Source organism: Boleophthalmus pectinirostris, unplaced genomic scaffold (assembly GCF_026225935.1).
Source record: "Boleophthalmus pectinirostris isolate CB_2022bp ecotype Guang Dong unplaced genomic scaffold, ASM2622593v1 HiC_scaffold_23, whole genome shotgun sequence".
Taxonomy (NCBI): Eukaryota; Metazoa; Chordata; class Actinopteri; order Gobiiformes; family Gobiidae; genus Boleophthalmus; species Boleophthalmus pectinirostris.
In genome coordinates this window covers 16,251,627-16,264,301 of record NW_026571207.1, presented here as the reverse complement: position 1 = coordinate 16,264,301, position 12,675 = coordinate 16,251,627, and the positions used below count along the sequence as shown (strand labels likewise).

Here is a 12,675-nt window from a genome sequence, read left to right as displayed (position 1 = left end):
AAATGCTTTTCTCCGTGGAGATGTTCCTGCTTTGACTGTAATGTTTCCCCATATTAAACCTTTCTGTCTTCATGGAGACCAAACGAGACTAAGTTACAATTCAGATTTGTGGAGCGGCGATTTCACTCACAGTCAGAATGTCTGTTTTTCTAGGTAATTTTTGAGCTATAAAACCACCAGTAACTTAATACATATAAGGTAAAGCTGTTAAATGTCCACCAGAAAGTTACGTAGTGCACGTTTAAGGCATTAATTAATTACAATATTATGGAGTAAGAAAGCTGTCAAAAATATTTGTGCGCATAAAATAGAAATCCGTGCATATTTGGTTGTAGTTGCGCATAAAATAAATATTTGTAAACTCTCAAATGAGTCCAGTCGTACATAAAATATACTGTGTGTATTTTATCCATCAGAATATGAATTGAAAAATTACGACGTCATGAATTACAATCACGAAATGAAAATTTACGATTACGCTTTCATCAGTACGAATACGAATTCACAGACGGAACTTTACTGTCAAAAATACGTCATCACTTCACAGACATTATTCATCGAGCAGAAGAAACATCGATCAAGATCAAGACTGCGCAGCTCAAGTTTGTAGCAGAGGGTAAAAAGAGTAATAGCACAAGAAGCTACAACAGCGACCAACAAGTGGGTTAATTAAAATCTATTGTAAAAATGTCTTGAATTCGGGAACCGAACGCTGCTGTATAATATTGTGTAGAAACACCTCCTTTGAACGGGAAATTGCACCTATATGTTAGATAACATAGTGGTAGCCAGTTGGCTAACATCCGACGTAACGTTATCCCAGGGCTAATTAGCAAATATCAGGTTCTCTGTAGGTTTAGATTAAAACATTCACGACTACAGCCACAGTGAGCATCAGTCAGTCTTCATCTCAGCTGCATTTCAGACAATGGGTTATACATGAGTTATAATGGGTTATAATTAGCAAATCCATCCACGTCACGGTGACGTTAAACTTACCGGTAAATACTGTAAACATACCAAGGTGTTGCCTGTAAACATGAACATTAGGTAGCCAACTGGCTACCACTATGTTATCTAACATATAGGTGCAATTTCCCATTCAAAGGAGGTGTTTCTACACAATATTATACAGCAGCGTTCGGTTCTCGAATTCAAGACATTTTTACAATAGATTTTAATTAACCCACTTGTTGGTCGCTGTTGTAGCTTCTTGTGCTATTACTCTTTTTACCCTCTGCTACAAACTTGAGCTGCGCAGTCTTGATCTTGATCGATGTTTCTTCTGCTCGATGAATAATGTCTGTGAAGTGATGACGTATTTTTGACAGTAAAGTTCCGTCTGTGAATTCGTATTCGTACTGATGAAAGCGTAATCGTAAATTTTCATTTCGTGATTGTAATTCATGACGTCGTAATTTTTCAATTCATATTCTGATGGATAAAATACACACAATATATTTTATGTACGACTGGACTCATTTGAGAGTTTACAAATATTTATTTTATGCGCAACTACAGCCAAATATGCACGGATTTCCCAAATACGCACGGATTTCTATTTTATGCGCACAAATATTTTTGACAGCTTTCTTACTCCATACAATATGCATTAGTTGTCAAATCTTGTGCCATAACAATCTACTTTAAAGTAAACAAAAATATCAGTTTGAATCAGTAAGTTACTTTTGCACATAAACCCTGTAATTGAGCGTGTCTGCATAGAATCACCATGGCAAACTTGGCATTATTTACAGTGTAAGGAGATGACAGATGATAGAGACAGTTGTATAAATCATATGAGGCAGGAGATACAGAGGGAGTTTTGGACAGAAATGTGGGGCTGTGAATCATCTAACCTATAGTGGATGTGTAAATTGAACTTGTTTATTGCTGTTTTAGGCCCACCAGTGAATGTCACCTGCAACATATTCATCAACAGCTTCGGCTCCATCACGGAAACTACAATGGTGAGACAGTGCACTACACAGACTGCACTTCTATCCATTTGCATGAAAATTGCGGTACGCTTTTCAATAGAGCATAACTGTCGAATAACATGTAATAAATGGGATCTTATAAAAACACTTTGGTGGTGTGTCCCTGTATGCTTTGTTCATTTGATTTTCAATCATGATACTGACTCTGAATAGGTTTATGACTCAACAAAAAAAAGACAAATTAGGCACATGCTTTGGTAATATGCACAGCATAATAATGCACAGTAAGATATTTCATAAAAGAAAATTAGAATAGGTCTAAATACATAACAAAGACACAGCAACTTAAATCAGAATTGAAGTTATTTAAAGTGGGTGGGTGATTTGTGAATAAGATAGTTATATTCACAAAAATATAACCAGATTTAAATAAATATTGTAATAAGGCGTTGAACCAGATTAAAACAGAACAAAAATGTTCTTAGGCAGCATTCACACACACATACACAGGACTAGACAAAACCAGGACTAGAGCAAGACCAAACCAAGTCTACAGCTAACTAAAACTGGGATCATGGTCCTACATTATTTATCATGTTGTCAGTGCCTTGTTGGATCCATGTCATAAAAGATTAAGCTATAGTTCTGGGGGGTAAACTGTATGGTGGGTGTAAATATTAGACACATAACTTGACCACTACAAAAATAATCTATACTTCTTGAGCAGAAACAGATAACAGTCCTAGAAATACAAACAGAAGAACATCACTTCACAAAAAAATTATGATCGTAGTTGTTGCCATAATCTAAAATACTCACTCTACAAAAGTCAGTCTTTTCTTATAGACACTACTTTGCAAATCCATTCCTCCATTTCTGTGTTTCTTGAAGCATAACCGCACAACCTTCAGAGCCCACTGGGTCACTGACACACTGATAATGAACTGTCCGCACTCCAATTAAAATGAAAAATTGAGAAAATGAATGAGGAGGTCCAGGGGCTGCCCCCAACTTTACATGTACTCAGGTTTATGTGCAGGGTCAGCAGAAATGGCCATGTATTGTTACAGCGCACTGGACCTGTGAGCATGGAGGTCACACTGTTAATAATGTCACTGGTGTCACCTGGTAGTCAACAGTGCCTAAAGTTATGAAATAATGGTTATAGTATTCATTGAATGCACTTCATTTTTTTCACCTATACAGTTCATATTTTTGTTCTTTTGTCTTTCATTTATATACTGTAAGAAATAAGAGACCAGAGCCTACAGGATTCTTATGCTGCATTAATGTCAATAGTCCTGGCATTACAAAATGGGGTCTGGTTGTCCACATATCAGGCAAAGATAAAGAAATTAGTGTTCAAATATAAAGAATCAATTTTTTCCCCCTTGTATTTGATCAAAATTTGCACTAGTAGATATACTTGTGTATTGTATAAGCCGTTTCTGAGGCCAAAATCTGCTGAGTGATGAGCAAAATCCACAAAGTCAACAGTCTGTATCTAATTAGAAAGCATATTATTCTCTGATAATGAGGAAGGGCACATTAGCATGCCAGTTGTTGATAGCGTTAATATTACGGCAAAACTCTAATATGGTCTTGAGAGTTGTGAAAAGCACTTAAGAATTCATTTCATCGACTTTTTCAAATTTTTAAGACAGACTAACAGCGCCTTTAGATTGATATTTCTACACAGCTTTTAATCAGTTGTCATATTTTTATAATGAAAATATATAAGGACAAAAAATATACCAAAAAAGCCTTTGCATAGAGTGAAGTGAGGTTGTTGAGTCTATAAATTTCCACAATATGATGGCACAAGGATGCTTACTACTACCACTACTTTTCATTACGTTTTTTTTGAATTTTAGAGCTTATATATTTATTTTCCACAGGACTACAGACTCAATGTATTCCTACGACAGAAGTGGAACGACCCTCGGCTGGCCTACCGTGAATACCCAGACGACTCCCTGGATTTGGACCCCTCTATGCTGGACTCAATCTGGAAACCCGATCTTTTCTTCGCTAATGAGAAAGGGGCTAATTTCCATGAGGTCACCACCGATAACAAGCTGCTACGGATCTTCCAAGATGGCAGTGTCCTTTACAGCATCAGGTACATATATTCTTATTATAACAGCAGTAAAGAGCACATAACAATAATTACCATGGTGTTATGAACAAAAGAATACACTTACTTAATAACTTCATGCTAATTGTATGTTCTGATGCAATGTAAAGAAATAAGAAAGAAAAAACAGTAAGTCATGTAGCTTTAAAGGGCCTAAGGGAGTTATGTTTTGTTATATTCACACATGTTTGACACACAAGCCCTGCATATTTAGGCTTCTCTCAAACAGAAAACACACCTTGTGATGTCATGTGGTAATACAGGAAGTGCTCCACTGCGTTTTTAAATTCCACACACCTTCACTAGAATCATTTGGATAATTTCAGCCCTGGAAATGCCTTTCTCGAGTACTAAACTTAACTTGAAAACGACTAGCTAGGAACTAGGAAAAGTATTTTGAGCTTTGGAGATGTATTTTTGTCCCTGAAGAGCTACCATAGGCTGTACCGGAAAAGAATTAAATTAGGTAAACTCCAGTGCATTTTCAAATCGGGTTGTGTAAATTTAATATTGACTCTGCTGAGATATGACAATGCATTTCCCCCAGCATTTAGTTAACTTTCGCTGGGAAGACAACTGTTTGAAAAGTTAAATAGCTTCAGAGACTTAACTGCAGATTGGAAAAGTTTCAAATGGGTTAGCTAACCATGAAATTGGGAAAGACAACAACCTGTTTCTCAGCTTGATTTCACCAATTCTCTGCAGGCGAAGCTCTAAGGAAACATAGCCTGTGCGTGTTCTGTCAATAACTAAACACCACCTGACTGTATTTAAAATAGGCTGCTAAAGAGGGCAGATGATTATATAACTTATAATGGGAGATATTTATATTTTTGAAAGAAATATCCAAATGTATGATCCACAAATGTTGAACCTTATCATTTGGATATTTAGAACAGATTACCTTACCATATAAACAAATGTCTTAAAGTCCTCTCAACTGACATTAATAACATCTTTGTGGATGAAAAATGGCACCACTTTCTGAGGATTTTGTAAAAAAAACAAAAAAACAAAAAGGTCCTCTATTATTATTATCTAAATTGCCCCTTCTGAGCATTAAGCCATGTTAGTATGTTGTTACCTCATCAAATTCAAACCTGAAGTTGTGTTATGTTTCACTCACACATGCTTACCTAACCCTTTATTATTAGTCTGTCTACATCTCCAAAGCTCAAAATGCTCTATTCCACCTTGTGAAGTCATGTAGTGGTTAACAGTGGTTAAAGGTTGTATGGAGGATTTTTTTTTTTTTAGATTCAAATTGTCAATGAAAGTTTAAAATACCATTACAGAGATGCAGCAGCCTTATAATAATGAATTAATTAACGTTTATTTCAAATAACACCAAATTAAATAGAAAGAGGTCAAAATCTTTTTTTTTTTTACACTAAAACGGAATAATGAAAGAACAACCTCTTTTCCCATTTTACTGTTTTTCATTCTTAATTGAAATTCAAAAGAATTAATGGTACACGGACCACTCTGACTTGCCCTCCAGATCAATGTTTTACTGTAACCTCTCCAAACTATTTGTTTGGAGAGGAAACTCTTCTAACCAGTGTGACAGTAAGCAGACATATAGTGTTAGCTCACAGTGGTGCATGCGAGGCTGATCTGTCTGCCCTCTGGTTGGTGCATTACTGAAGATAATTACACCACTTTCCCACAGACACACTCCTGAATGGGTTTGCCCTGTGCTAGATCTTCTCTAAGGAAAAGCTTAATGCATCAGAAGCACAACAATAAAAGGGCTGTTGCTGATACCAATTACCTCTATGTACCACACAGCAATTTTTCACTTTTTAACTTTATTATGTCAAGTGGTCCGGTGCGGGCTCATTACTGGTGATTTATGTAATATGAAGTGTCTCTGTGCTACTAATAGCCTTTTCAGTAACGCTTTATAATAACTACACTATACAGCCTTAATAAAGCATGAACACAGAGTTAAATCATAATGCACAAATAGTTTATTAAGAATTAAGCATTGTGATCATCCGAGAATCAGGAAGTGTGCTAGTGAGTGTGATTTGTTGTTCACATTTCTATGAGGGCAAAACTCACATTTGGCTTCTGAAAGCTGCAAAATGCACTCATTGCTGTGAATAATTAAGTTGAAAGTCAGGAATAATCATTAAAGATAAACTAGTTCCATTTTTTGCATTTGCAAAAATCTGATACAATGCCTTTAAGGTATTAGGGTTAGTTAGGGGTTAAGTTTATTAGCTATTAAGTTATTACTGAGCCTGAATAATTATTAAACTATTTATTCATTATAATTTGTTTCCTTTCTAATAACAACATAAAAATACATTCTAAAGTTCTAACAAATTTTCTGTTCTGTCTGTCTTTTCCTGGAGTGCCTTCTCACCTTTCTCTGTACCACTTGTGCTTTTTCTTTGTCTGTGTCGGTGTCTCAGGCTCACTCTTACCCTGTCCTGTCCTATGGACCTGAAAAACTTCCCCATGGACATTCAGACCTGTACTATGCAGCTGGAGAGCTGTGAGTGTGCTTCCTTTTCACTTCCTACCAATATTCCTTCAGCTTTTCCAACTGTTCCTCTTTTGTGCAGCCTTTACATAGTGGAGTGATGGTGGGCACATTATAACATTTGATTACTTGTCTCAAAATACATGCATTAAAGGTGCACAATGTGACCTTTCTGTATATTCACCAACTGTTTGTTTCCATGGATGTTACTTTTCTGTATTAATTAATCTCGAAAAAATACCTTGGATTCAAGGTATGCTTGTTTATATGTACACAGATACTGTGGTACATCCTTGGAAAAGCAATTAAATGTATTAAATGTAAACAACCAAACATACTGGTTGCACAGAACCTATAAATCATAGCGGTAGATATTTTAATTACATAAAAAAAATCAACTGTTTATTAGCAGTGGTATTCACTTAAAAAATGGCTAGTTTGACTTTGTTTCTTAGCTTGCAGAAACCATATTTAGTATGATTCATCAACATTCCTGACTTGGGAGAAACACAATTTGTCAAGTAAAATTAGTCATTATAATTCTGTCTTCTGTTGTATTCAAATAATTCTGCAAAAGAACATTTAGTGCTGCGTAGATAGCGAGTGCCCCCTTTGCTCTTGTGCTGCCTTTAGGCAAGATATCATCTGCCCTGGTGAAACCAATTTCCCGGATATAAATAATAAAACTTTAATTCTGTGTCCCTTTTATTATATGTGACCCACCCCCTGTGCCTAGAGGTGACCTAATTTCCTATCACAGGGACAAAATAATTTAAGTCTAGCTGAGGGGAGACTGATGGAGCACCCTTACAGCACCAAACTCCTTACAAATAAACACACCTAGCTCTACCTACAGCCCTATCTGATTCAATAAGAACAAGAGCTATTGTTGCCATAGAAGTAGTTACTCTGTCGTTGTGGAGGTGGCAACATGGTTTATTTCTGCAAATTGACACAGGCACAAACATAAAAGGCCAATAAATTTAGTGAGGACTGCACGTGTCCAAGCATAGGACAGGAATATTAGGACGTTTTACCCTTTTGGACAAGACAAACATTATGTGTGTGTTCTAAAGGGGTGCATCACCTTCCATTAGAGGAGACATAATCATTTCAGATTAAAGCCCTGGTGAAGGTAGTTGGCCTTGTGGTGATGGGTGTTTGTGCACCACCCAAGGGTGCTATCTCCTTGGCTGGAGTTAAATTGTGGGAGGACACTGGTTTTACTGCTGTTACTGTAGCTTGGAATTGCAATGACCGCACAGTGTACTGCGTCTGTCTTGTGAAAAGATCAATATTAAGGTAAGACTTATCCATCCATGCTTCCATCCATGTGTTTGGTAATGAGTGATGGCAATATTTGATATGGTATTACACACATAAAAATAAAAGTGGTGTAGTCAAACGCAATTTTACCATTGGACAGTGAATAGAAGTATTGACACTGCCTTATTCTTTATTCTTCCTTGACTTTGTTCCTCAGAAGCAGAAGCGGTTTGTCCCAGCTAGGATCTTCAGATGGACTATAAGCCCAAAATTCTTCATCGTAGTGCTTTTAGGAAGAAAGGCGTGCTTTAAAGACGCCAAGGCCAATCGTCTTTACTGGTCTTTTATGCCAAGGGCTCACAGAGATGTATAAATAGAAGCATACGATTCAGCCATATTTCCACACATCAAAGTGTCCTATATGCAGCTTAGACTACTTCACACTGCCCCTGAACACTCATGCCCAGGAACCCCAAATCCACTTACACATAAAGAAAGGTCTATAGGATAAAAAAAAAAAAAGAGATATCAAGTAAGAGATTGCAAGGTGATGTGTACAGCTTGTTTTCCATTCAGTGCTTTATACAATTTACATTAAAAAAGAACTTGATAGAGACATTTTTTCCTGTTCCTGTTTTGATTTTATTTGACATATTTAATAATTTCTAGAGGGACTTTGGATTTCACATCTAGATTTAAAAAAGCAAATGGCAAATGATTAACAATTTTTTATAAATTATTCAAAATCAAGAAAAAAAAAAGTTTCCTGTTCTGGTTTATTGAGACCCCTAACAACAACAAAACAACAAAAACATATTATTTCTAGTTGTTCAGGTTTTGACCACCTTTCAACAAGTTACCAGCTCCATCTCACATGTAAAATATTGCCATTCCCCTTGCCTGTTCTGTCAGAGTATATATGAATGACACCCAATTCTCCTCGTGAACCACCAGACGAGTGTGCTTTAGAGATGTTGTTTTCTCAGGCTGATGCCACGGGAAAAGACGCTGAATGTTGAATTATTGATGCCACTGTAACGCCTGCCCTAAAGATGGTCCCAGCAGATGTGTAATGTTATTCAGATGTGCACTCTTGCATTTATAATATACTTGTAATCAAACACTTCAGAGTAGCAGCACAACCTTGAAAAACAATTATGCATATTCAAAGTTTATGTACTTTCATGTTTATTTAAAGAAATTTGAATACTTTCATATCTCTATTGGCCAGTGGTGGAAGAAGTACCCAATTTTGTTACTTAAGTGAAAACTATAGATACCAGAGCAAAGAATGGTTAAGTAAAAGCAAAAGTATCACATGAAAAAATCTACGTACAGTAGGTAAAAATATTAAAGCACCCATTTAAAAATGTACTTAAAGAAAAGGTACTTAAAGTATCTGGGGTATTAAGGTATCAAATGTACAGATTTTGATGAAGATTTGTGCTGACTTTTGCTCAGCAGAAACAATTGAATGGATAGCTGTTTTTATTTGTATATTTCTGTTTGCTCAAACTATTAGCATGTTAAAAATAACCTCTCAGCCTTTTCATCAGGTATCAAATAATAATAAAAAACACTTTTACATAAAAAAATACAGTGAAGTAGAAGTACAGATATCTGCTCTCAAATATAGTAAAGCAAAAGTAAAAAGTATCCTCTTCAAAATCTTCTGAAAGTACATTTATATAAAATGTATACATAAGTACTGCACTTTACTACTTTTACTTTGTTAGATTCCACCACTGATAGTGGCAACACTAAAGCAGCATTGCTAAACATTCAATTGGAGATTCATACATTCTACAGATTTGCTATCCCTCTTTCAACTAACCTTCGGACAGCCGTGATGGCACTGTAGCTGTATGCCTTGACCTTTACTGTGACAAATACAAGGCTGGAAATGGCTGGACAGATGGACAAAAGAACACTACATCTCTGAGAGGGTTTTGTGCCTTGTCTCCCAGTTCCATTAAGCCAAGCTGTTGATGTTTGTAATGCAAGGCAACAACATCTGTCTGCACGTGACTGGCAGAGGTGGAGAGGCCCATGTTTTAGCCACAAATTTGCAGTAGAATTGAGCTGGGCATGTAAAATGAACATGTTGTGTTCTTGGCATTATAGAAGATGTCAGAGGTCTATATTTGTGATTTAAGGGAGAAGGAAAAAAAGAAAAAAAAAAAAAAAAAGAAGCTTTTTGTTTGGAATTCCATGCTCAAATCTGACATGTTAAGTTTTTTTTTTTTTATATAATTTGCGCTGACTGGATCTTGCTTTGTTTCATTACATATTTATCGTAAACCAGGACAAAACATGTTAATTTTGACACTTCTATCAAATTCTACCATTGAAATCTGATTTTGAAAATATGGTACAGTTTAGGATGTTGTCATGCAATCATGCAACCCAAACCTATTGATCACTGTAATCTCATTTGCTGATCCTCTCCCTCCTCAGTTGGCTACACCATGAATGACCTGATCTTCGAGTGGCTGTCAGAAAACCCAGTTCAGGTGGCAGACGACCTCACTCTCCCACAGTTTGTGCTCAAAGAGGAGAAGGACTTAGGCTACTGCACTAAGCACTATAATACTGGTATGTACTTAGCTTTACAGTTCTGGACTAATCCATTTTGCATATGTTTTTTTATGAGTTTTATTAAGTTTATGTCCCCAAAAAGCCACAGTATGCTCTTTGTGTCTAATTATATAGCATTCGAGAACCAGAAGTGGGCTGTTGGCACACTAATGTTTGTTAGCATCACCATGACGCCTGCTCAGGCCAGAGAAAGTTGTGAAAAGTGCTTAGAAGTTAATTGCTGTGAATAATTACAGTTGTAGGAATGAAGTATTACTTTGAACTACTTGGAACCACAGCAAACTGTTTAAAATGCAAATGTAACAGCACCTTTAACATGATCTGCATTTGTTGTATGACTAACAATGAGTTGTTTGTTGTGATAAACTGTAATTGATTTCTACATGAATTTCTAGTATGAGACTTTGGCAAGATAAAAATCATTTGGCATTTCAAGTCAAAATAAAAGGAGCATGATCCCCATTCAACACATCAATAGTCATAAAGCAGAATAGGTATGTAAAATAGCTAGACAGGAAGTTTTGCCACTACAACATAACACAACTATGTATTCACTAATGTAAACTACCAGTGATGTTTTTTTGTATGTTTACTACTTTCTACATTTGATATACATACAGAAGACAACATTTTTTTCCCCCTTTGCTACATAATTCTATACTTCATATATTTGATGTGTTCTGTGTGTATATTAAAGGTAGAAAGTAAACAACATACAAAAAAGTCCATACTTTTGACTGGTAGTGTACATGAAACACACAGAAGTGATATCAGTCCTAATTTTCTTATGTATCTCTAGGTAAATTCACTTGCATTGAGGTGAAGTTTCATCTGGAGCGTCAGATGGGATACTACCTGATCCAGATGTACATCCCCTCCCTGCTCATAGTCATCCTCTCCTGGGTCTCCTTCTGGATCAACATGGACGCTGCGCCTGCCCGAGTGGGACTCGGCATCACCACTGTCCTCACCATGACAACCCAGAGCTCGGGCTCCAGAGCATCACTGCCCAAGGTTAGTCATGCCAAACAGAGAAAAACATGGATACAAGATTAATCATTTTATGTGTCATTTGTGCTCTGTATTTTATGTTGCATTATAGTTGAAATGACTCTACGGTAAAGTTTTTTTTGGAGGGTGCAACATATGATAACAATAAATTATTTATATTTATTCATATTTTATTTGGCACAGTATACACAGGAATCCAAAATTTCTTCTAGCTTTCACGCTGTTAACCAGTATTTGCCAATCAATAAATATCTATATATTAGGGATGTAAAAATAACTATAGTGATATTGTATCGTCAAAAGTCTCACAATAATATCACGGACTGTCACAATATATCAAATCACAAGTTCCTTTGCTTAAATTAATTTTTTATAGTAGCAACAGCTTATCAACACCGGGAACTACATATCCCATGATTCATTTCAGTGCAGATAACTTGAAGAAATAGTTTTTTACTTGAATTCTTGGGATTATGACAGTAATAATTCACATCAAAATCTTGTCCAGGTATTTTAAAAGCAAAAAAGAGTCCCATCTACAATTATATTAGCCTCTTCAAAATATCACAGTAAATATCGTACCGTGAGATGCATATCATGATATCATACCGTGAGATTTGGATATCATTACATTCCTAATATCTATATATAAATGAACAGTGAAACTGAAAAAATTAAGTCAAGTTGTATTAAAATGTACTTGTGTAAAATAATTTGTAAATGTATCTGGGTTATATTATAATTTGTGTCATTTATTGTAATTTGTGTAATCGGGACTACTGCTAAATATATAGGAATGTTTTCTATATCCTTTCCATTCATTCATGTACGACAGCACATTTTTTTGCACCTCTGGCATTGTAATGCATCACTACTGACATTTCATCCTTACATGACCCCAGTCCCTAAAGCTGTATTAAACTATACAAACAAATTTGACATTACTTACTTGGGGCAAATGAAAAAAGACACAGAATGGTTTCCAAACAGGGACTAATCTTCATGGCCAAAGTCTGGACAAAAAGGTCAGAAACTAAATGGGAAAAAGTCTAATAACCGGAGTTCTGCCTGAATGAGAACACTGCACACCCCTGTGACATTTCGCACTGACACTCTCCCCAAAAATGATACATGATTCAGAAAGTGCTTTTTCCTTCTTATATAATGTCCCGACTAGCTGCCAAGGCTGACCCAAATGCTCCATGAACTAAGTGACAGAAGCACAATTG

At 36.0% G+C, this 12,675-nt stretch overlaps 1 protein-coding gene and 1 long non-coding RNA gene across 5 annotated transcripts in view; one reads left to right on the top strand and one right to left on the bottom strand.

The window, feature by feature from the left end:
- Positions 1-12,675, bottom strand: part of LOC129410645 (uncharacterized) — a 134,732-nt gene that overhangs the window by 94,963 nt on the left and 27,094 nt on the right. The gene's annotated exons all lie outside the window — the stretch shown is intronic.
- The window catches only part of glra4a (glycine receptor, alpha 4a), a 56,295-nt gene that overhangs the window by 35,033 nt on the left and 8,587 nt on the right, over positions 1-12,675 (top strand). For all 4 annotated transcript variants that reach the window (XM_055159237.1, XM_055159236.1, XM_055159235.1 and 1 more), the window contains 5 exons: positions 1,903-1,970; positions 3,839-4,062; positions 6,501-6,583; positions 10,295-10,432; positions 11,235-11,449. In XM_055159237.1, the coding sequence (XP_055015212.1) occupies positions 1,903-1,970; positions 3,839-4,062; positions 6,501-6,583; positions 10,295-10,432; positions 11,235-11,449 (728 nt within the window). The remainder of the gene's footprint in view (positions 1-1,902; positions 1,971-3,838; positions 4,063-6,500; positions 6,584-10,294; positions 10,433-11,234; positions 11,450-12,675) is intronic.